The sequence below is a fragment of the Cottoperca gobio genome, chromosome 23 (genome assembly GCF_900634415.1).
Source record: "Cottoperca gobio chromosome 23, fCotGob3.1, whole genome shotgun sequence".
NCBI classification, from domain to species: domain Eukaryota; kingdom Metazoa; phylum Chordata; class Actinopteri; order Perciformes; family Bovichtidae; genus Cottoperca; species Cottoperca gobio.
Window position 1 is genome coordinate 4,198,119 of NC_041377.1, and position 23,774 is coordinate 4,221,892.

At 40.6% G+C, this 23,774-nt stretch overlaps 1 protein-coding gene across 3 annotated transcripts; it reads right to left on the reverse strand.

Annotated features, from left to right (window-relative positions):
* Positions 1 to 1,328: 1,328 nt before the first annotated feature.
* On the reverse strand, positions 1,329 to 23,407 carry hgfa (hepatocyte growth factor a). 3 transcript variants are annotated; one of them, XM_029462496.1, is made up of 18 exons: positions 23,223 to 23,407; positions 18,625 to 18,787; positions 18,366 to 18,451; positions 17,603 to 17,717; positions 14,180 to 14,322; positions 13,796 to 13,916; positions 13,487 to 13,605; positions 11,554 to 11,725; positions 11,220 to 11,371; positions 9,546 to 9,636; positions 8,219 to 8,358; positions 6,287 to 6,319; positions 5,942 to 6,050; positions 5,760 to 5,834; positions 4,825 to 4,962; positions 4,565 to 4,671; positions 4,316 to 4,449; positions 1,329 to 3,921 (listed from the first exon to the last, which is right to left on the reverse strand). In XM_029462496.1, the coding sequence occupies exons 1-18, from the start codon at positions 23,284 to 23,286 to the stop codon at positions 3,745 to 3,747; spliced, it is 2,139 nt and encodes a 712-aa protein (XP_029318356.1). In that variant the 5' UTR covers positions 23,287 to 23,407; the 3' UTR covers positions 1,329 to 3,744. The 3 variants fall into 3 exon arrangements, with proteins under 3 accessions (XP_029318356.1, XP_029318355.1, XP_029318354.1); XM_029462495.1 differs by having other exon boundaries at positions 11,220 to 11,353; positions 18,366 to 18,478; XM_029462494.1 differs by having other exon boundaries at positions 18,366 to 18,478.
* Between the last annotated feature and the right edge of the window lie 367 nt (positions 23,408 to 23,774).

Consider the following 23,774-nt stretch of genomic DNA (forward strand, 5'->3'; position numbering starts at 1 on the left):
CAAGATTTCCATCCAGGGAAGGCCGATGGGAAAATCTATAAAAGCGCAGCTTCAAAAAGTCTAAACATGACCTGATATCTGCTCTGCTCGGTATCAGCTTTTATGACTGCAACAGGGCAGAGGCATTGAGTTCCTTTGTATCCCTTTACTGCAGCGAAGAGACGGTAAGACTGAGTTTCTCGATAATTGGTCACCCGGGGAAATGTTGGGATCAGAAGGCAAACCGCTTGGTCAGCAGCGTGGAAATGGCCTACTGGCAAAATGACCTGTTTGGAATTTAACGCTACAGCACGAAGCCAGATCGGTAAATGACATCTCCACATGACAGTGTGCGGTTTTTGTGATGTGATTTTCTACTGCACATGTAAATCACGTGTGAGCCTTTTAAATCGATTTAGTTCAGTTATTGAAATGGGAACGTGATTTTCTCCTCTTAAGTTAAGGCCAGTGTTAGTGTTAGTGGTCAGGAGGTTTAACAACTGCGGTGGAAAGAAACTCAGTACATTATCAGGTACTTGTACTTCCATTTTATTTGATTTTTCCCGAGCAATTCTCACTCGTTACTTTACAGGATTAAGAAGAAGAACAAAAAACCCCACATAGCAGCATCTATGTGGGCCCCTTGTCACGCTTCACATGGTTTCGTAACTCTTTTTTGATCTCCACGATGTAATAGATTTAATATTTCACAAAAAAAAGCAAAGATTAGATAAAAATGACAAAAAATTGAATGCAGATTTGAGTTTTTTCCCCTTATTCCTGCCCTTATTAATCATCTCACAACTCCTGAACCTTATCCTGCGACCCTGTCGGGGGTCATCTACGACAGTAAAATGCTGCTTTAGCATCTATGCATCAGTTTTCACAATCTAATAAGATCACATGTAACAATGTCAATGTTTGAATGCAGGACTATTACTTATTAAACAGTTCTAAGTAGTTCTTGCACCACTTGTTACTAAACGTTTTAACCTCAATGTGAACATTTGACTCAAAAATGTATCTTACAGTTGATTAAGTAAATCTAATCTCACATTGAGCAACCAGGAGTTACAGAGCTGCTGAATAGCTTATCCGTATGGGATGTCCAAATGTGTTATCCAAACGTTTCCTAAGAAATGTTATTATTCATCTCCTTCAGTGGCTGTATTAATGTCCTCTGTTGCTTTCAGCCACTTAAGAGTATCCATCATGCACGAGAATTTGCTGCTCTGAGTGATATCGAGAGTAAACTGCCAAAAAGCGAGTAAACAGATAAGTGTGTGCTGCTGGCTTACTCCTTTCAACATATTACTGATGGGAAAGAAAGTACAGAATATAGCTCAATGTAATGTATTTGTTTATTAAAATAGGAATAATACAAAGGCTACACAATTCAGAAAAGGTCATAGATATAAAACAACTCACTAACACAAAATAGCAGCTGTTATATATATATATATATATATATATATAAAATAAAAGTGAACAGTATACAAACATATAAACAGAATGAAGTAAAAAATACATTATTTACAAAAATTACAAAGTGTGATTTACAGAATGCACTGGGCTATTTACATTAAAGTCAATTAAATAACACTTACAACGCCATGAGAGCACAGCTGACAATTTACAATACAGTTATATGATCTGCCACATAACCCAGAATAAGTGATGTTTGGTTCAGTTGCCTTTAATGAATCAGTTTTGCTACTTCATAGGACTTTCGACATGGTTTTAACCGTGCAAGGCTACAAAAGGTTCCTCAAAAGTACGATTCAGGCCACAGTTTATAATTTAATCGTTTACAATTATGGTCTTTGAAACGAAGCACAAAGGCACGAGGACTCAAAGGCTGATGGGGAATGCCCCTTATATTAATATTTGTTCCTTTATTGCTATGTAATGTTTTCAGTGTGATATTCCGAACAGTCATCTTAGAGCTGATAATAGAATACATTTGTTTTACTTCTGCAAAGGAGCCACGCAAATATGAGTACAATGCAACGCTTGTATTGCTTAACGAGTGGGGAATTTTGGCAATTTTCACTTATTTGGCTTTATTTTGGCGATGCTAATCGCAAGGAACTGTTTCATTTAGTAAATCATTTGTTCTTGTATGTTCATGTAATGGCTACATCTAATGCCTATATATTGTTTTCATACTTTTTCGAAGCACATCATTATGATATGTTGTAATGTTTGACAAGATTTTGTGTTTGTGCATGTGTGTGTGTGTGTGTGTGTGTGTGTGTGTGTGTGTGTATAAGGCACAGTAAATACAATATTAATTTATCCTACAACAAGCACTCAGGAATTAAAAGGTTACACCAAATGTTGCCGTACTGTAACAAAGCATGTGTCGCTATTACCTTTGAGTCAAACATGCACCCCTGTTGTTCTCGGAGGGGGGGGGGGTCATAATTCCATAAGAACAAATATCACACCCAACTCTGGATTCTTGTCTTCTGCTCATTTAAAAAATAAATATACCTAACTACTAATTACAAGCTACCAGTCTCTTTAAATATCAAACACGCTCAAAAGGCACAAAGAAGCCGATCTGACGTTACTCAGTGAACCAAAAAATATTCCAGATCTATAAGACCTATAATATCTTACAGCGCAGCAGAAACATACTCGATAAATCTGCAGTTATGTACACAAGGAGTCACTTTCCATGAAACAAAAAAAAAAAAAAAAAAAAAAAGAGTATAAAATATTCTGCTGACCACACACAGCCCACCAGGGGCCAAAGTTACCTCCAAACTGGAGACCAAATAGCCATGTTTTATTTGGCATGACTCTTCTCTGTCTCAGGCTACAAATATTAGCCTAAGATTTTGGAGCACTTTCCTCAGTCCTACTCAGACCCTCTCCAGGGGAATCTAACAGTTACAGCTAACTCGGGAAAAGGTAGTCCAGCTACTGCACACAATTAGCACTGCATACTTGCCAAGGCTGCTGCAAGTTAGCTTTTCAAGCAGCAATAGTGTATTTTATGTATCTAACTAGTACTACATTTGATCCTTTGCTGGACTTAATCAATATTAAATTTTTGGGACTTTTAGTGTCTGTACTAATGATATTTTCCTCCCTTTTTTGTATCACCGCAGCTCTTAGTTGAATCATTTCAGAAGCTGAATAATGTTTAGCATTTTTGCTCTGCTATTTTTGGGGTATCCTCAAATGTTCGGCCAGATTTGTTGACATTCAGGAACAAACGACGTGATCCATCCACGTCGTTTGTGTAGGAGGATATAAGATGTGTCTTGCAGTCCAGCTCAACACAATAAAAAGACAAACCAGAAGTCCCAGTCACAGGAGCTCTAGATAACTGGGCTCCGTCCATTATTCAAGTATATTCCAGGAGATAATACTGAGTCACAAGTGTCATTCTCATTGTCTTTGTTTGCATGGCTTCAGAAACTCTGAAGATGTCAAAATACAATTAGTATGCCGTCCATGTGCCCGAGACTTTGGTTGTAAATATGATATTAAGGCAAACAACCGGGATGTCTTCTTTTGCAAAGTGGAAGAACGGATGACATCCATTTCCTTCATCCAGTCTTCAATCCCCATCTCTGTCATCTCCGTAAAATGACAAATTCAGCCACGAAATCCCAAAATGGCCACTTTCCATTCGGGGATTTTTCTCGTGCTCCCATCATGAGAAGTCTTGGAATTTGTTGGCCCAAGGCTGCCCCTCCTCTCGCAGGCTGTGGTAAAGTCGTGCATGGGGTTGATTTTCACACCACGCCATCAGTTCCTCTCCAAATTGGGGTAAAGTTTGAACACTTTGTAAATCCACTCAGAGTAGAACGCAACGTTAACAAAAAGCGCAGGCTGCGATGAGGCGCATTTTGTTCTTTGGATGCTCACACCGATGATGACTTTGCGCTCATGTTCTTGGCAAACCAATGGACCGCCATTGTCTTTCTGCAAGAGAAAGGGTAAGGGAGGACGCATCAGAGAAACGGCACACTAACAAACTCACATCACACCAAACTCCAAGGTTTAAAACTCTGATACAATGCTTCAAAGGTCAGTTCACACAAATGGCCATTTAACCCTTGATGATTTCTGATAGTTTAATTGGCCACTTTTAAGATATTCCTTGTTCAAACCTCTGCTGCCACCCCCATGCAATACAAATACAATGGACAGTCACATTTAGTCAAGATAATCCACAACTATTTTCATAGGGACTATTTCTTCAGAAGAAAGTAGTTCCGGTGAAAACCAGTTTTCTAGATGCTCCTATGTTATTTGGGTGAAATGACCTTTTAAGTAATGTACATTCATGTTGCATCCAGGTTGTTTCTGTTCTTACGTCACATACTCCTTCTCCTCTCCTGCCGCCAGCACATATTCTGCTTTCCCCAGCATCCCCTTTGATTTGTGAGCACATGTCATTGTTGACCATGGGCATGGTCAAAGCGTTCAGTGCCTCGTCGTATCCTGTGTCTGAACAGAAAGGGATATGCAGGGTCATTTTTAAATGCTATAGATATTCTTATTGTTGAATATTGGTTCAAATGCAAGGTGGCATGGCATATGGGTGAAAAAAAAAAGGCAGTACTTTTAGTTTCCCCCCATCCATACATGGTGCAGTTGGTGCCTTCGGCGATGTGACACTCTTTTACTGGAAGATGAATAGTGGAGGCACCTTCGGACACAGGGGCAGGACTAGAGCAAACAAAATAATAGTCATAATGAATGAATTCATGACAAGAAATATGCCATATGCACACAAATAAGAGCCAATTCACATTTAATTGGTTATGCTCTAACATTAGGATCTTAAAGTAGCGGAAACCTCGTGAGTAGTTGAGAACTTACTCTTCTAGCTTCAGCATAACCAGGTTGGATCCTTCGGGGCCACAGATCAGGCGAGAGATGCGTAGTCTCGGGTGTTTTGAGGATTCATTGAGGTGACGCAGACCAACCTGCACACTGTAATCCTTGAGATCTGGAACACTGATGACCACAAGGACCAAGACGTAAGTTGTAAACCTACGTTATTGTTACTTATAGAGTCGGCGACTGGGCTCGAAACTTAAAACTGGAGGTTTGAAGGACATTTAGGAGGCAAAATGTTATGAAAGATGATCTCATTATGGGAAAAGTAGGATCCAGAATTATTGGAGCTTGACCCATACTAGAGACTAAAAGTCAGGATATTTTTGGAAGAGCAATACTACAATGCTGGAGTACTTCTTGTGTGAGTCTTGCTTAGACTTTTTACTTTTTAAACATTGCTAAGGCGGTAATAAATGTTATAATGTTCTTATATTCAAGTATTGCATGAGGTCAGTTGAACTAGCTACAGAAAGTAACATTACATATTACTTGCAACATGTTAAATTAAAGATTCCATATGTTCTTCACAGAAACATGATCACAGCTGTTTTAATATAAAACCGGATATATTACTTATATTGATCCTTCTTGTAAAGAAGACATGACAGGCGCATGTTTTCCACGATATATCAGCTAAAAGCCACTGATGTACACCATGTGCAATACATAGATAACTGTACATAACTACAGAGATAGGGACATTTTCTTTAAAGCCACTACTTGAGATGTAGAGATATATATATATATATATATATATATATGTATGTGACTGGCTCCGACATAGATAACTGCAGAAGTTAAACATTTCTGTTCCATATCTTAGGTCAGGCCTGTCTGGGAGTGAGTCACAGTAAACAAGATATATCCTGCGTCTTTATTTGAAAGAGGGCCGCAAGGTGGAGGTGGAGTCTTACCAGGAGGTGAAGCACTGTTGGTCTGTCAAAACCCAATCCTCTCTGATCAACGAGCCGCCGCACAAATGAACCTTCCTGAGGATATTTAAGAAGACGATTTTTGCTATTACAGTAGGTATAAGAGAATATAAAAGGGACACATTTGAAACATTTAGTAAAAACACACTTCTTAAATGACTTACTCTCTTTGGATGCTTACAACCCAGCTGCCATCTGTACCTCGCACTTGATGTCCTCCAACAATTCTGGTGTATATATGCACAAAGCATGATATCTTGGGCGCAGTTGGAGCTACACAAGAAGACATTTTTATGCTGTATGTTAGATGGATGTATTATTTACATTTCAGTGGGGAAACTTTTACTAAAACTTCAAAAAGGCAACCATAAAATATGATGTGTTTAGTCGGGTACTTGACGACAGACGGATTTGATACAAAGAGTAAAAAGGGAAAGGGAGATTAGAGATAAGATGGCGAGGAAGATGACTAGACCGGTAAAAGCCAGATAAGTTGAAGCGATACTCACTGTTCGGTTGAGGAGCTACTGTAGCCGATTCACCTGATAGATGTAGAGGAAAGCAGAACAGTAAGAAGAGACCTCACAGCAGCAGGAAATCATTTACACCACTTAAAATTGATAAACAAAGTATAGTTCTCATTGGAAAAGACAACCTTCTTTACTTTACTTTGAATCTGAATCTGTTGGAGGCTACCACAGCAGAGCTCAAGACCTCAAAAAACTTCACGGTAGATATGTTTTACATTATGGAAATTATTCTGCAGACATTTGAACGAGGCTCTTCAATGGGGCCAGATTGAAACCAGCCAAAGAAAATGTTGGGTCCGGCTTCCTGAGTGTTTTCGCCAATAAAAAAGATGGCAGTAGAGACCTGCGTCTTTTCATGTTCAAGCATCGAGTGTATTCTCTGCCAATTGGACAAAACCACGGCTTACAGATTACAGAAACCACCATACAAGATGTTTAGAAACGCAGTTATAACGTTTGAGTTGAAGTCAGGAAAGGCTGAAAGGCTCATAAAATGCTTGTTTCGTTCTTAAATTTCTACTTTTACCTACGTATGTGTACACAGCTGGGATCTGAGTTAGCATTGTACACATCATTTCCTATGTAACTTTTGTTTACCTGGAAGATTAAAGGGGTTAAGGGCGCTGATCGTCTCAGGCCGAGACTGAAATATCTTCCTTGAGAACGTTTGCGCATCGTAAATATAAATAAACACCGAGACATTTTAAGAGGAGAAGCATTGGTCTCACCACCTGTCTGCCATTATTGTTGTCATTTGTTCAGTCTCCTGCTGACACACCCTAATATAATTGCATACAAGTGGTCTTAATTTCCGAGGATGCATACAAGATACGCTCAGACGGCACACATGTGGTAGTCCTCAGGTGCATACATATTTGCTTTTATCACGAGCAAAGTGATGAAAAGCTACTTTCAAACTAATGGCAAGTGCCAGTTTTTGGAATTTCCTGAAACCCACAATCCACACCTGTTTACTGCAGCGATTAGCCAGCTGTCCAGAGGTGTGCGCAGAACTCCAAACAGTTTGCTCTCAGCATTCCCCACATTCCTACTGTTAACTACTGCTTGTTTATGCACACATATTTGAATTACAATTACATCTGTATTAGCAGCAATGGATGTGCAGTACTTTAGGAAATGCGTCTAAAGAAGGATCAAGTTCTAAACAACAACGTTGATGGAAAAACACCCACGTTATGTTTTTGAATTAAACACTCGCCTGTTCATTGTCGCTTGTACCAATAAACACTTCCATTTTATCGTCAACCTCCCTCCTCACTTTGACAGCATACTTCTACCTCTAATGCTTTCGAGCTTGTTCTGAAAGACCATCCATGTTAAAGGAATAGTTCGGCATTTTGGAAAATGATGTCTGTCTTGATAAGAGTTAGATGAGAATGACCGACATCACTCTCGTGTCTGTGGGAAAATAGCTAGCTAGCAGTCGGTTAGCTTAGTTTAGCACAAAGACAAGCAGCTCTCTGCTCAAAAGGTAACAAAATCCACCCTCTAAAGCTCACTAATTAACTTCTTATACCTCCTTTTTATAATCCGTAAAAAAAAGAAGGGTGAAAACGATATGTTGTGGTTTTGCAGGTGTTTTGAGTCTTTGTGCTAAGCTACGTTAATCAGCTGCTGGCTCTAGCTACATATTGACCATACAGACATGATGATGTTATTGATATTATATTGTCTTATTATATTCTTAACCAAGTCTCGGCTAGAAAGTGAACAATGTCGAAATATTCCTTTAGGGTATACTAAATAGATCATTAAAACATTGCACGTATGCATCATTCACATCCTTTCTACTGTGGTGAACTAAGGGTCTGCTAATATCTATGACACAGATGTATTTATGTATGTATGTTACAGAGACATAGAAGAGACAAGGTAATTAAAGCCACTCACAGTGCTTCAGTTTGCAGTAGTCCCAGGCCAAACGATTATTTGGATTAGTGTAACACCAGGGGCCATGTTTGTCCCGGTCTGGGTTCCGGCAGTAGTTCCTCTCCAGTCCTACATGGGATTCTGTAGAGTGAGAATCCCCACTGTAAAACACACAAATAAAGATTCTCATATTCCATTTGTTATTTTGCACACAGCATACCAGAACTAACACTGGGCCACATCTCATGAAGATTCATACACACACTCGCACTCCAAAAACAACCGAGCCTGTGCACGCATGGGGCCGCACTCGCACCATCACACACATACAGTACATACACACTGTAAGTAGCCATGGTATGCCTGGAAAGTCTGACTCTGGCTTTCCTATAGCGCAATGAATCCTTTACATTTGCTGCACAGAGCCCGTAGAAGGAAACGCAGAGTTTTGTGAAGAGTACTCATGGGAGTATGAAAGTATGCACTCTAAGCATTCAGCAGGACTCAGAACAGCAGGAGCCACATCCTCTATGGAATGATTCCTTTGTGCTCCCGATTTGTAGGAATTCACATTTAATTGTGTGTCTTTTTGAAATGTTCCACTTGGCTCGAAAATAATTCATTGTAATCTTCTCAGATATCCAAAATATCCCCGAAAAGCAAGAGTTTGGACACACACACACACACACACACACACACACACACACAAATAATGCTTAGCGATGGGCGACAATTTGTCAGGAGGTGAGGATAATTCCACTTCCCAGGAGAATGTTAAACAAGCTGTAGCTCTCAGCAGTATTTCCTGGGATGACCCTTGACCTTGAGTAGGGTAGACTCGTTGGCTGCAGTCTATGCAAGGGAGCTGATTGGCTTTGATCTACTTTTCTCAGAAAGCACTTCCTGGGGTCAGGGGTCTGCTCTGGAACATGTCCATCTGTCTGTGCCATTTTGGCTTTTAAAATTCCTGTAAATTAAGTAATTCCAACAGCCTGATTTAAGCGTGAAGCAACAACCCCGGAGTGGGCCACCTTTCCGTCAGGATGGGTCACTTGGAAAGCACCCTGGGGTTTCCTCTCGTCAGTTAGATGAATAATAATTGGTCTTGGTATTGACCCCTGAGGAACCCCTGATTTCCTCTTGCTGTTTGTTTTCATTGCTTAGCTTCATTCATATGAAAGGGATTTTCACAAGGCAATGGGAGCTAAGTCGACAACAAACACTGAACTGAAAAGAATGTCAGCCTCTCTAGGATACATCTGGAGTGTTTCCCAGTACCGTTTAAGCTTGAGTGGGATTTAAAAGAAGGAGCAAAACAACACATTCATCATGCAGAAGAATTGGTTACCTGTTTATGTGATGTGACCAGTCTGCACAGGGAATCCCCGATCGAGTTATGGATAAAGTGCCCCGGTACGTCGCTCCTTTTTCAAAACACTCTGAGGAAGAAAGGGATATTATTATTTCAGTGCATCTTTTTTTATACTTTTCCCCAGGAGAGCATTGAATTACTCAGCCCAGCTGTTTCTCAAACACTTAAATGCATTCATGAGTGAGCAATACTCAAAGAACTACATACATGATTTTGGTGGTGGCTGTGTTTGTCATTGATGCAGACATAACATAATCAAGTTCAGATTGTTGGCTTCTTGTTGGGGTTTGGAAGAATTTAATGTGAAGGGCCCCTGTGTAACTGGTGGTAGAATTTGTTAAGCCTTACTATGTCTGTTCTTAAACAGAATCAGAAGAGCAACTAACAGATTGGCTGCAGTTTAACGTGTGTGGTCATCTTACTGTAAATGTAAAGCAGAGTAACATGGGAAATGACAAGGAGCACTATTGCCAAAGTCTGGTGTTTTTGTTCTTCTATGAAATGGAATTTATTGGGCAGCACGTCCTACGGGAGCAATATGGAAAGTGTCTGTGTAACTTCACTTTGAAAAAAGCATGACATGGCTTTTGAAGCATTTGTAGATCTGTAATTCAATCACATTATTCAAGAAACAACAGGAATATTTGCCATTCTATTGAAGTATGTTGCTTAGAAAATAAAGCTGCCGTTGGTAACTTTATAACAAAATGACTTTTTGTCATATTTGCTGTAACTGTCACTGTATCCTGATAGTAATGTATGAGACAAATCTGTGAAAAATAATGTTAATCTGCCTCCACTCAGTGCTCCTAAAGGCCTTTGCAAGATGCCACTGTGCCCGAATGAAAACAACCAATCAGAGCCAAGGAGTCTCTCGAGCAGTGATTGACACAGAACAAACTTTCTCCTTTTACAGCTAAACAGTACAGTAAAATAAGTTTCTGTAAATATTTGAGGTGAGAAATAGACATTACAGTAACACAATCTTGATTCATATTTGATCAGCACTGCGTTAAAGACTCTTTGCCTCTGATTGGTTGTTTTCCTTCGGTGCAATGGGATCTTACAAAGCCCTGGGGTTTTTAATTACCAACTGTAGCTTTGAAGGAATAGTTTGACATTTTGGAGAGTTAGATGAGAAAATCGCTACCAGTCTCATATCTGTAATGTAAATATGTAGCTCGAGCCACCAGCTAGTTTAGATTAGCATAAAGACCGGCAACAGGGGGAATTAGCGAGCCTGCCTCTGCCCAGAGGTAACAAAATCTGCCTACCAGCACCTCTCAAAAATGAACACGTTATATTTTGTTATATTCAACTTTCCCTAGGAAGTAATTACGCCCACAACTTCCTGTAAAACCACAATTAAAAAAATAAAAATCTGTTGCTGTGAGGATTAAACAAACAAGACATAATGTATTAATTAGGAAGCTTTAAGTGCTAGTAGATGGATTTGCTTACCTGTGGACAGAGTCAGACTAGCAGCTTCTCCCTTTTCCCAGTCTTTGTGCTGGCTCTTGTTACATATATTAACTTTACAGACATGAGGTATCCATTTTCTCATTTAACCCTTGGCAAGAATAACAGAGTAAGCGTATTTCCCCAAATGTCAAACTGTTTCCTTAAAATTGAATTTGTGCAGTAATTTACCTATTTTTTGTGTGGCCTCAGCGTCACACCTGGGGATGTGGGTGCAGTTGGCTATCCTCTGATTAGGGTCTGTAGTGAAGCACCATGGGTAATCTGCACCATCAGGGTTACGGCAGTAGTTCTCTGTGAGGTCTCTATGACAAATACACAAACTACAATTTAAATGATGGTGCTGAGGTATTTTGCAAAGCTATCATTTTCATGTTACATGCTCCTCACTTTACTTTTTGGCATCTGAAAAGTCACATGCACAAAATGAACAAATCACTTCCTTCACACTGCAGAAAGGATTGAATCCAAGCTGTGAAGGGGCCATGAATCAGACATTACTCACTTGCATTTGAAGTTCTGAGGGAGAAAGGAGTGGTTATGGGGCGACTGGGAGTCCCAGCGCTGACATGTCACACCCTCTGGAGTGACATTCATTATGCCTCGATAATCTGTGCCCTTTCCCTGGATACAGGATGTTGTTACATTGACATCTGTGTCCTCACTTGAGTCCGAATCTAACAAAGAAAGAGAAAGATATCGAATTAATTGTGAGTGTTAGCATGAGAAGGAAGGTTGCTAAAGAGAGTGGGATGTAGAAACCCAAGATAGGAGGGAGGGAGAGAGAGAAAGAGGGAGATATTAATCCCCAAAAGAATGTGTCATGTTTAACCTAGAGACAGATGATCAAAAACAGTAGCACTCCCCCCTTGTCTCAACTGCGATAGGAAACTTTCTGTGTATTCATAACACGGGTGACCCACATTCTTTTACAACAACAATATGCAGTTATTTAACTTGCTGACGGCACACAATGTCACAGATTGTCGTAAGTGAAACTTGGAGCTTGATCATATTTATGAATACATCATTGCCTCAACTTTAAACAATGTTGGTGAATTTGTTTATTGCAGCCCAACCAAAGATATCACATCTAACCCGGTCTGGCAGGGGGCAACTTTATGCACCGGAAAACTATTCCAAACATCTTCAGATGGAATTCTGCTTTTCAGCACTGCATGGATAGCAGTACATGGGGAGCGACTTCTCTCCCCTCTGGATTTCTGTCTCTGTTTCTTTAGCCTTTGACAAATGAGTTGGGAGAAGATGGAGGAGGAAAAGGGAATGTTTTGAGGCAGAAACGAGAAGGCGGATGGAAAAGAGGGATTCTTCGGCTTGATGTAATGCATGCCAGTGTCTGTGTGCACGGTGTAGTACAGGTCAGTGGTTTTTATCTTTCTGAGCGCAGGCATTGAGGGATGCACACATCTGGACAAATGCAGATCCTCCACCCTCGCTGTAAATCACAACATGTACTGTAAAGTTCATGTGTGTATGTGTGTGACAGAGACACAGAGAGCTGCTCTGTGTGTTTGTGGGGTGACCATGTGGTAATATTTCATTGTGCTTTCAAAGACAAAAATATGAATTAATTCTCCAGTGGTGTAACGCCTTTTTGGCATCCATTATTTTTATTTTCCCTCCTTCTTTTGTATGACATATTAGGGCAAAAGTTATCTAAACTACAACTCTGCCAAATGTGATATGATTCAAGTGAGGTTAAAGTGTTCATCCCTTCAACATATGTCTAACAATGTTTTACATACATCATTTGTATACTAATCAAACCATTAAGTGACCCTTTGTTTCTGGTACTGTGTGGCAGCATCTGCATTCATTATGTTCCTCCCCTCCAATTTTCTTTAATCGATGATTTTCAAACCACTGAAGCATCTATTAGGCCTTCTGATGACCATGTGACACATCTCTGTATAATAGCCTCCATTGTAACACTCCAATTTGCAGCCCCTTGTGATCTGTGAGTGGTCTCCGTAAAACACTTCTGGCTCTCTGAAGTCAGACCCTCCCTTCTACAAACAACCTATTTACTCTTCCTTGTTGAGGTGGAAGGATTTGAAGCCAAGCGCCACATGAAACACTCAACCGGGTAAACAAAAGCCTTATGAGACTCGGTAGGAGAGAAGAGGGGGTTTATTACTCCGTGCACCACAACCACAAAGTCCTGTATGTAACAAACCCATTGGTGCCCTCAAACCACTAACTGGTGGTACCCAATCGCAGTCTGTCTGTTCAAAAACCAAGAAAAAAGGTCCTAAACCCCATGTACACTTTTGAATCTTAGAATGGATTCCTAACTGCGTGATACATGAGTCATAAATCAGTTAAACAATAATTTGGTCTTCATTATATTTGTTGAAGAATTTGTCCACAAAACCCAAGCCCCAGACTTGAAGTATATACAGTACATAGGCCCTTACCACACACAGAGATGTTGCAGTACTCCCATGGAGTTTTGGGATCCATGGTGTAGCACCAGGGACGAAGACGATTACCTGGGTTACGGCAATAGTTGTCCTTTAAATCTTTGTGCCGATACCTGAACGAGGAGACAGAGGGGACACAGGGAGGAAAGAAAGACATTTGGAGAGAGAGACGTAAGCCATAACAACTGGTGAGGTCTACCTCTCCTGAGTATAAGCGTCAGTTATTTAAGCATCTGTCATGGGTGTGTGCAGCATTGTCCGTGAGAAAGGGTTATCGGCGGGATTATCAGATTTGCAGCTTACTTTTTGGGCTGGAAGTGGTGTTTGTGAGGCCTTGTTGAGTCCCATCTCTGGCACTCCTTGCCACTCTCTGTATGGTCCATGTTGCCCCGGTAATCTTCCCCATTACATATCATACAGACTTCTGTCGACAAAAAAGACAACATTTATCAAAACCTTTCTTTCCTCTAGAAGTGAAAGCACACACAATTTATGACTTCAAGAAGGAATAAGGGCTTCACCTAACGATGTAACTACAGATTATTCTCTCAATTAATGGTTTGATCTATAAAATGTCAGAAAAGACCTTTAAATGTCTTGTACTGTCAGTCCAAAACGCAAAGATAGTCAGTTTAATATGATATAAAACATATAAAAGCAGGATATCTCGATATATGTTTGTCTTACCCTCTGAACACTGCGGTAGGCCACACTCCTCGGCTCGTACGTTGGGGTCTGTCGTGTAGCACCACGGACCACCAGGATCGTTGTTGGGATTCCGACAGAAGTTCTCCCTCAGGTCTTGCGTTGGGTACCTATCAGGAGAGAACCTACAGCGGAGTAGACATACATTATTGAAAGTGTTAACTGATACTGTAAGCTGTATAAATACATTTTAGGGAGTACTTGCACACTTGGCTGCTCCAGTGGTGTATACAATACCGTACCTGCCTGCTAGTGCTCTCAGTAAGAAGCTGAATGAATTCAAAAGGCATTTACATTGACATAAAAGCTTTACTCTGAGAAATGCTTGAGCCTACAGTGGGACCAGATTACATTTCAAATCCTTGAATGACCAGTCACATAAATCTTATGTAAAGTAAGTCATCAATATCTCTTCAGGCTTGCACCTTTTGCATGATCACCTTACTGATTCCTACCATATCCCAGCTCCCTCATGTGTGAAGCAGCCAGACTCCGTCACAGCACAGTAACCACCAACAGCACAGAGCAATGCTACGAACCACTTGGAGCAGACCAAGCAGGTCTTTTGCTGGCAGCCTTTGAACACGTTTAAACCTAATCCCTCTCTGTCATCGGCTCCCTCACGTCAGTGTGAACAAGCGACTGTAAGAAAAAGAACCTGGCTAGTCCAAACATATGGGATGTAACAATGAGGAGCGGCATGGGACCCCTGTACTAAATGAACAGTGTGTAAAATTCATCTAATGTCAGGGCAGGATGATAAAAAGCTGGCACGTCAGCACCCCCTGATCCATGCCGAACACATTCCCCCTCCCACCAAGGGAGACAGAGAGGGAAGACAGGAGAAAAAGTTGGAGTTGGAGAAGAGGGGTGGAAGGAAACAAGCGCTTGAAAAGAAAAAGTGAGCATAATGGAGTGAGAATAAAAGGCGAGAGCTCAGTGTTTAATTGATGATGTAAAAAGAACAACATGTGCAGGAAAAGGAAAAAAGAATCAGTCCACCCTCCCTTCAGCAGCTTGTCTGAACACACTACCCCAGACAATGACTCTTTTCTTGGGGAAGTCTGCTCTGCTCTCCCCTCCGAGCCCTGGGGCTTACGCAAGGATTCTACACTAATGCACAACATCATTCAACCCAGAACTAGAAGAAATCATATAACTTGGCAAAAAAGACCTGAGCTACAGACCATAGTCCCAAGTACAGAGAAATATAACAGGGTTAAGCCTAAGAGCAACATTTCACTTATGCTGTAACTAGAACAGAACTTGTTTTAGCACTCTGCCAAGTGCCAAACTCACATCTGTTGCAGTGTACTTCAAAATATTACCATCATAATACAGTATCCTTAATTTATAAATGGGATTACAAGGTCCCTTACTTTAAAAAATAAAAATAAAAAAAGAAAGTTGCATCTGGTGAGAGTCCGTAAAAGGACGCCGCATGGAAGCAAGTTCGCCATAATGATGTTGCACTAACAGATGTTGGCCAGTCATTCATCTCCTTGCCAAAGTCTGTTCCCATCGGAGAGCAGACACACATGCTTCCCTCTCTGGGCCGGCTAAACACATTGGGTAGATTTTGTACATCACTAAAGAAGAAATCTAGACCTGAAGTAACTGCTGCAAAATGTCTAACACCATGCACCTGGAACAAAGATAGTCATGCTTCAATGCAACAGCATCCAGAGATTTGAGCTCGAGAGCACGGATTTTATGAAACGTGAGACATAAATAATGATTTCTGGAAACAGGACAGCTTACATCTGAACATTTTTTAAGTGTCCTGAAAGGGTTAGTTTGAAATTTTGGAAAATGTGCCAAGAGTTAGATGTGAATTTCAATAGAACTGTCATTACTGTCTGTTAAATGTAAAACTACAGCCAGGAGACGGTTAGCTTAGTTTAGCAACAAAAATTGTCCAAAATCTGCCTACCTGCAACTACTCACTAACTAACATGATACCATTGGACCGGCCATGCTAGCTGTTTCCCCCTGTTTCCAGTCTTTCTGCTAAGCTAAGCTAACTGGCTGTTTTTGGCAGCTTCACATTTACCGTACAGACATGAGAGTGGTATCAATCTTCTCATCTAACTCTCTGAAAGAAGCTGTGTTTCTGTAGCTGAGTGTGCTCACGTGACCTCCCAGTGGAAATGTGAAGAGAAATAAATGTCCCTATGGGAATAAATAAATGATTGCAATGTTATCTATTATTGAACAGAAATGTTCCATTCCTTTCTCCATGCTTGGCTGGGCATCAGAACATACTTCTTTCAGAGCCCTGGTTCAAAAACTAAATATAGACAACAGGTGGAAGTCCCATTCCTGGAAGGGAACCTCCTGAGAAATCACCCCTGCCCCACGGTGTTCGGTCAAGCATGAAAATAATAGTTACCTGAAGCTCAAATGGTGCGTGGTTCATTATGGTGGTAATTCTCAAACAGCGGGACAGTCCCATGTTAGGTAACCTCCCAGTGGCACTAAATCTCCCTTAAGTAAAGCTCCCTCTGATCCTTTGAAAGTTAAAAGTTGCTGACAAGCCAGGGCGATGTAACATTTGCCATCTGGGACGAGGACTGTGACCATGTGTCAAATAAACAATGACAAAGGATTCTTAATGTGAAGAGCTGCTTCTGGAAAGGCACGGGAGGAATAGAGGAGACGAGAGGATGGGGATCAACAACGTTTTTTAATTGTGTGGGATCACTGAACCTGTATTTTCTCTCAGTATGTCTGTGGCTCTGTGAACTCAGCTGGACAACAGACAAAACATGACTTAAGTCTATAAACTTCTGGCTTTCTTTCTTTCATTCTACCTCCCTTCTGTCTATTTTTCACTCTGTACTCTCAAACCCCCTCCCTGCCACAGTTAAAATATCTTGTACCTAATGAGCCCCACTAATGAGATGCTGGCACAGAACTATAGTCACAGATTCACTGATCTTGCCCTGCATGTAGCCGAGAGAAAACAGCTTTGGGATACACCTGATGGCCTGCAGTGCAGCAGAAAAACAACCTCGCTGGAGAGGACATCCCTCCATGTGTTGAAAGAAATCTGACTTATTCCTGGACTAAACGTTCACCCGTCTCCAAGCCTCCACCTTCCTTTAACCCCAGGGGTACAAGGGATGATCTGAGCATCTATAAATCAGCTGCTGAGGCCTGTTCAATATCAGACACAGAGAAATCGAGAAGGAGCATCTAGGAAGGTGGTGGAAGCCTAAAGATTAGAGAAACAGACTTTGAAGGCTGCTGGTTCAAATGTACAGGGGATCTGGCGGGGGGGAAGTGAATGATTAAGACCTTGCACTCCTTAGCAAGTGTCATCCAGCAAGGCACTGCACCCTCATGTTTGTAACCATTCCTCCTCTCACAACGAGGCCCCTATTCCCACAAAAATGTACTTACGTGTGTTCATTGATGTTATTATCTGACCAAGCTTGGCAAGTGATGTTTGACTTCGTCCAAGACCTCCTCCCTCTGTAGTTGTCCTTGGTGCCGATGATACACTCCCTTATATAATCTAAGAAAGAACAAAGGCATAAAAAGTATTTGAAAACATCCATTTATGTTCTCACTTCTGCACGCTGTCTGTGTACTCTTTGTGTGTCAATTTATACACCGTTAAGTCAATTAAAAGTTGATTTGTGTTCACTGCCGTGGACACCTGGAATATATTTTCCCATGTATGGTCAATAAGACTTTTTTATGGCGAGCGTTTTAGTATGTCCCAGCTTGTTTGTTATTCCCAAAACAGACAACTCCCTGAAGTTCATTAAATGTCACTGGGGGGAGTTTCCGTACATTTCGCAATAAATTCTAAAGTGCTAGATTCCACAGCCTGCACCGAAGAAAGCCTTTGCGTTCTAACTGTAAACAATGACTTTTTTTTGTTTACACTCCACTTAAGTCTGCTATGGGTCGTGCGACTATCCCCGCTGCAGTGATTAAACAGCAGGGGGGGTGAAGTGGGTTAGTTGCTTTTATTGTGTCAACAGAAAAACTAAAGACCTTAAAAAGCGGGGAGCCGACACAAGAAGCACAACCTGCAATCACCAACAAACAATTTGCCTGTTTAAATCCGTCTGCCCCTGAACGTTCTCATGAGAAACATTCTCAGTGCATAAACTCATCGTTAAGAGGATTTGCCTTCAAATATGACGACGTTTACCTTTTTTTTCATACAAACTAAAGTTGATGTTGGCCTGCTTCTGCACACCGTGGGTGAAACGGTCAAAAGGAAGCAAGTGGCATTTCCTGTTGAACCGTTGAAAGTTGAAAGCCCTGTAAAAACATCGGGGAAGTAGTTGAGAGATGAGCAACCGATAAACAACAGAAATATGTAAATAGTGTGTCAACACAGGAGGAGTGGAAGAGTGAGGGGAACACAGTCATGTTTCAGGGAAACACAGAAAGAAAATGGAACTGACCTGCAGTTGAAGTGTTTCTTGACCTTCTTGCACTTGCGGGCGCAGTGTTCCTGCGATCGGCTGTTTCGTACCAAAGAGGGCTGAGGGCAGTCTGTGCAAACCAGCATGTGACTCTCACTCTTCTCATACTTCTGTAATGACTGATGAGTCCTTTTACAAAAACCTGCAAGGACACAAGGACACAAGGACACAAGGACACAACATGTTATCTGCATGTTTTGGTACAGCCATTAGATTTGGTTGGAAGGACATGGGACCTGCTAATGCCAGGTTCCTCTCATATGGGAGGCACTGTCTGTTTCTGGTTTGTAAATACCATTCACAGGAAGAGGAAACAAATATGAATGGGTTAATAAGCCCAATGTTTATGACATAGTGCTAGAATGTCAATGAACAGTATTTTTAACCCTATAGGCCTACCGACTTTTCAATCATACAAATGTCTAAAGGTGTCCATGTCACACGACCTCCACCAATATCACTAAGATAAATAATATAACAACCTTTTTTAGGGGGGGGGGGATCTGTAGGCAGAAATGGAATATGATATTCCTAATTATGTTTTCATAAGTATATAACCACCTGAAACTAAGAGTCGCTGTGTTTTCGTTAGCTTAGAATGAGCCCTTCATATCTACATAGCAAACTTACATTAGCAATACAACAGGTAAAATAATACTGAAAGCTAAATTTCAGTTAACATTAGTTTGCTAACGACATTAGCATAGCTAGCTAACGTTAGCAAACTCATAAGGTTAGTAGCTTAAAAGTAATTTGCTTCTAAACGTTACATTATCTACTTATATAAAGGTACAGCTGCATCGAGATATTAAGGCTGCATTGCTTATCATGGTGTTATTGGCGGAGGTTGTGTGGCTTATTCTAACTATTGAATGCATGCTATCCATATCCTGATTGCTACTGGTGTACACAATTTAAGATGTCCTTTTCCAAGCTCCGAAATGGTCATGTATCGAGGACTGAGTAAGCCAGTGGCCAGCTCTGGGAGGACTAAATTGCACTCTAAAGCCACCAGCATTCAAGTTCTCACTCTGTCTACATTAGGCTGTTTTGTTTTCTAATTAATCCGCCCAGGATTAGCCTACTTGATTACTTACCAAACAGGTTCACTTCTTTTTTTCCACTAAATATCATGTTATATTCAATGGGATGTGGTTCAGAATATAAGAAAATGTTATTCAGGTTCAGGGCTTCATGGCAGCCAGGTGTCTTTTTTCGCATGTTGTTCCCCCCCCCCTCCCCACCTCCCCTCATTTCCTGTATGTAAACTGTCAGCTATCAATTTAAAGCAAAATGCTAGAATAAAATAAAAACTATGAAACCATGTGGAATTTATTTGTCTCCTCTTCATTGACAAAGCATCAAACATTACTCAAAAACTGCTAGACATGGCCAAACATTTCACTGCCGCTGTCAAGGCGCTGGCGTGAACAAAGAACTTGTCAAAGTGAGAATATTTCCTGGAGTTTCCTCGTGGTGGCTTGACTGTTTTAACAACAGGAGGTATCATTTGTTTTAGAGTCTTGGCATGGAGGAAATGGAGCAAAGATGAAATTGTTTCACTGTCACACGTTTAACTGGTTGACCAGGTGTTCATGAAAGCATCCTTCAACTACATTTTGCTTTATAGCCTTGCGCTTCTTGGTATAGTAGCATCCGCACTGCTGAATCATATTGTAACATCATTGTGCAAGTGAAGTGTGTCCATGATCAAAACCTCGCTCTCAAAAGGCTCCCCAGAACTCCTGCTTCAAACTAAGGTAGCTGCATGAGTAATGCAGAGTGGATGCTGAACTGTGAAGACAGCCAAGAGAACAAATGATGTCCATCCAACAAGCTGATGGGCTCCAATGCCTGAGTTGGAGATTGTAGGCTCATGAAAGCACATCTCATATTTTACTGCTTTCAGAAAGAGCCACAAATCCTACCTCATGGTATTTGTTAAACTCAAGTTGTTGTACTTGCATTTAATGGTTATTCGTGTTTTCTAAAGAATTCCTACAGTAACTTGCCAGCATGACTAGTTAACAGTCATGAAAGTCTTACTATGACTCCTGCTGTTTAACTACTGTGACATTTAGTTGATTTCTTTTCATTTTGAGCAACAAGGGTGGCATTTATTTTTTTAGGAAGAAAAAAAAGATGCAGTCAGCTTTGATGCCACTCATCATTTTTATAAACCAATTAAGTTTTATGTATACGTTTGATGTATAGTCCTTCAGTGATTGTCATCCAACACAGAACATATAAAGTGCAATATGTGGAAAAATGGAAAACTGCCAAAGTTGGATAAAGGACATATTATAATGACTTATTTTTCATTTTAGTCATAGGCCTTTGTTGTCTTCGGAAGACGTACATCAAGAGAGAATTCTAGCATTGCAAAGCAATAGCTTAATATATATGATATCCAAGTGGGTTCACAAGCAGGACAAAACCATATTTTTAGTCCAAATCCTCTGTGATACAAATCATTCATTTCCACCTACTGGAGAAAGTTATGATCCCATCCTTCAGCAGAATGGAGCTCTACTGTAAATGCTGTTTCTCGAGTCGCTACAGCAGCATCTTTAAATGCATTATTTGTAAAAGTCTAATAGTTTTCCGTTTATAATTAGGGGCAAGTGCGATATAAATCACACATGAAAATCTCATGCTACTGAGTTACAGCTACACGCTCCTGTGCCAAGATCCGACACAAGACGTTGTGTGTGTACTTAGGATATTGTAAACTGTGGAGCGTTTAGAGGCTCCTCGTGGTTGAAAATGGTTTTTGGGGAGGACTCGTTATTAATGTTTAGGCTCCATTGGACCACATCTGGCACTCATCACAGTGTTGTTCCAGCCCTGATGTCTGGCCAGGCTGCTCAATTAGATTTCACTTAGTCTCTTCCTCTCCTTGCAGTCGGACTCCGGCTATCTCCAAATCCCAAACATTTGCTGAGGTTGGAGATTATAATAAAAACGTGCTCAATTGGCAAGTGTGAATAGAGGTGAGATTTAATGAGAAGAGGCAGCCATAGCTTACAGGAACAAGTTTGAGTCCCTAGTTCAGCTTGAAACGTGTAGATAGGAAAGGTGAGTGACCGGCACTCTGAACTTCCTCAGAAACTTCCACTTGGGTGCTTTTGAGCAAACAACTCAAGTGTCAGCTGGAGAAGTGTTTTAGTCAAGCTTTCCTAGAAAACAAGCTGCAAAGAAGCCACGACTCAGAATCATAAAATGTATACATTTAAGGTGAGGAAAACATATTTACAACAGGAAAGTGGCAGGTTAAAGGTGTACCTCTGTCTGGGAATTAAGCAGACATTACATCTGCTTCAGAGAGCGCAAAATGTGGAACTGGGCTCAGCAGCCAGATGTTATCCCCCCCCCCACACACACACGCACACACACACACACACCCCTCTCTCTCCCTCTCACACACACACACACACACCTTTTCCATATCTCTACCAGGACAAACGCACGAATACTAGAGTCCGGGGCGCGCATTTTACTTTCCCCAACTCCAGGGCGGTCAGAGGTCAGGGTCGGCAACCCCTGGAGGTGGTAACTATGGATTCAGTGCTTTACTCAGTGACAAATCAGCGGGGAGGTTGTAAACCGAGACAGCCACCACCCGATAATCTGCGCTTGATAAAGGAGCGGCACGGAGCTCGTTCGGACCCGTTTTAATGACGGTTGGTGGGGTGTGCGCCCCAGACTGTGCGGCAGTGCAACATTGAAGACATGCAACGCATCCTTATGGTCGCTGGCGTGGCACCAGTCCAAGTGATGCAGGAGTGTCTAGCACTGAAATGACCAGGACCTTTTTTTTTATTTTTTATTAAAGAAAGTTTCAATAAAAAGCAATGACATAAATTGTTATCACACAAGCGATTTGGCACGGTGCGTGACCTTACGCTGGAGGAGGAAACGTTCTGATGATTAAATATGAAATATTATTGGACAATACAATTTAAATGCATTAATTATACTGACTTTTAGATTGTCTTGCAAACTTCTAACCCCAGGGGATCACTGGATTTTTGATGAAATCTTCTCAAATATTTCATTCAAAGTTTAATTTTACAATTTTTTTTTTTTTACAGTTGTCGGAATTATATAAATATAATATATGGGCATATATATATATATATATATATATATATATATATATATATATATATATATATATATATATATATATCCACGATCTTCAATAAAAATAGCCTTAAGTATGTTCTGAAAAGTCAATTACCAGCCACAGTAATTCATCAAAGAGGGCGAGTCAATCAACAACTGCAAGACAGGACTTGTGATCAAGGTTTAAGACCAAGTCCATAATTAAAGTTCATTATAGAAAACAAAATGCACATTTTTATGTTGTGTTAAGACAATTTCTAACTGTCAGACTTGTCCAACCTGTTTCATTCTCAGTGTTATATTCTTGACTTTCTCCTCACTTTAATGCATATATAGTATATATAGAAAATAAGGAAATCGATTACATTTTTAGATATGAGATAACAATTAATACTTTTGTCCATGCATATATTCAACATCTCTTAGAAGCACAGCTCTTCATCTCTTACCGGTATCCAATATAGTGACCACAACACACGCCACAGCTTGGTAAATCCATACGTTTATCCTCATGGTTAGGAACTTGAAAGCAGGTTAGAATCCGGATTAATTGAGCGACTGACTCGGTTGTATGAAGTCCAGAGTGGCTGATGACCAGCAGAAGACTTGTCTTCCAGATGCCACTATTCCAAGAAACCACACGTCCTCGGTTCAACCCCCTTTTACTTGACTTTCTGCTCCTCTCTATCAGCGTCTCTGCCCTCACCAGTGTCAAATCCTGTGGAATATATAGTGCAACTTCCGGTTGTAATTTTCAAAATAAAATCGGATGCGACTCACAAGTCTAGTGATATGTCATATTTTTTCCATATTATCTAAAGTATTCAAAAGAACAACACAAATATTAATGTATCTTACCAACACATATAGTCTGTGTAGCTATAGTTTATTTTTCTGTGCTATGTCATTCATACATTATTAAAACATATTTTCACTGATGACATTATTATGGGCACTTTATTTAGAGTCCATCCCTTACACCATTGTGTTACTTTAGATGC

What these genes read in the sequence shown, in the direction of transcription:
- hgfa (XM_029462494.1), bottom strand. Translation starts at nt 23,286, where the DNA reads ATGAGGATAAACGTATGGATTTACCAAGCTGTGGCGTGTGTTGTGGTC. An exon ending in CTGCAACATCTCTGTGTGTG is followed by an intron (nt 11,726 to 13,486) that starts GTAAGGGCCTAT and finishes TTTCTTTGTTAG; the next exon opens with ATTCGGACTCAAGTGAGGAC. An exon ending in TGAGGCCACACAAAAAATAG is followed by an intron (nt 9,637 to 11,219) that starts GTAAATTACTGC and finishes TTTCTTCCTCAG; the next exon opens with AGTGTTTTGAAAAAGGAGCG.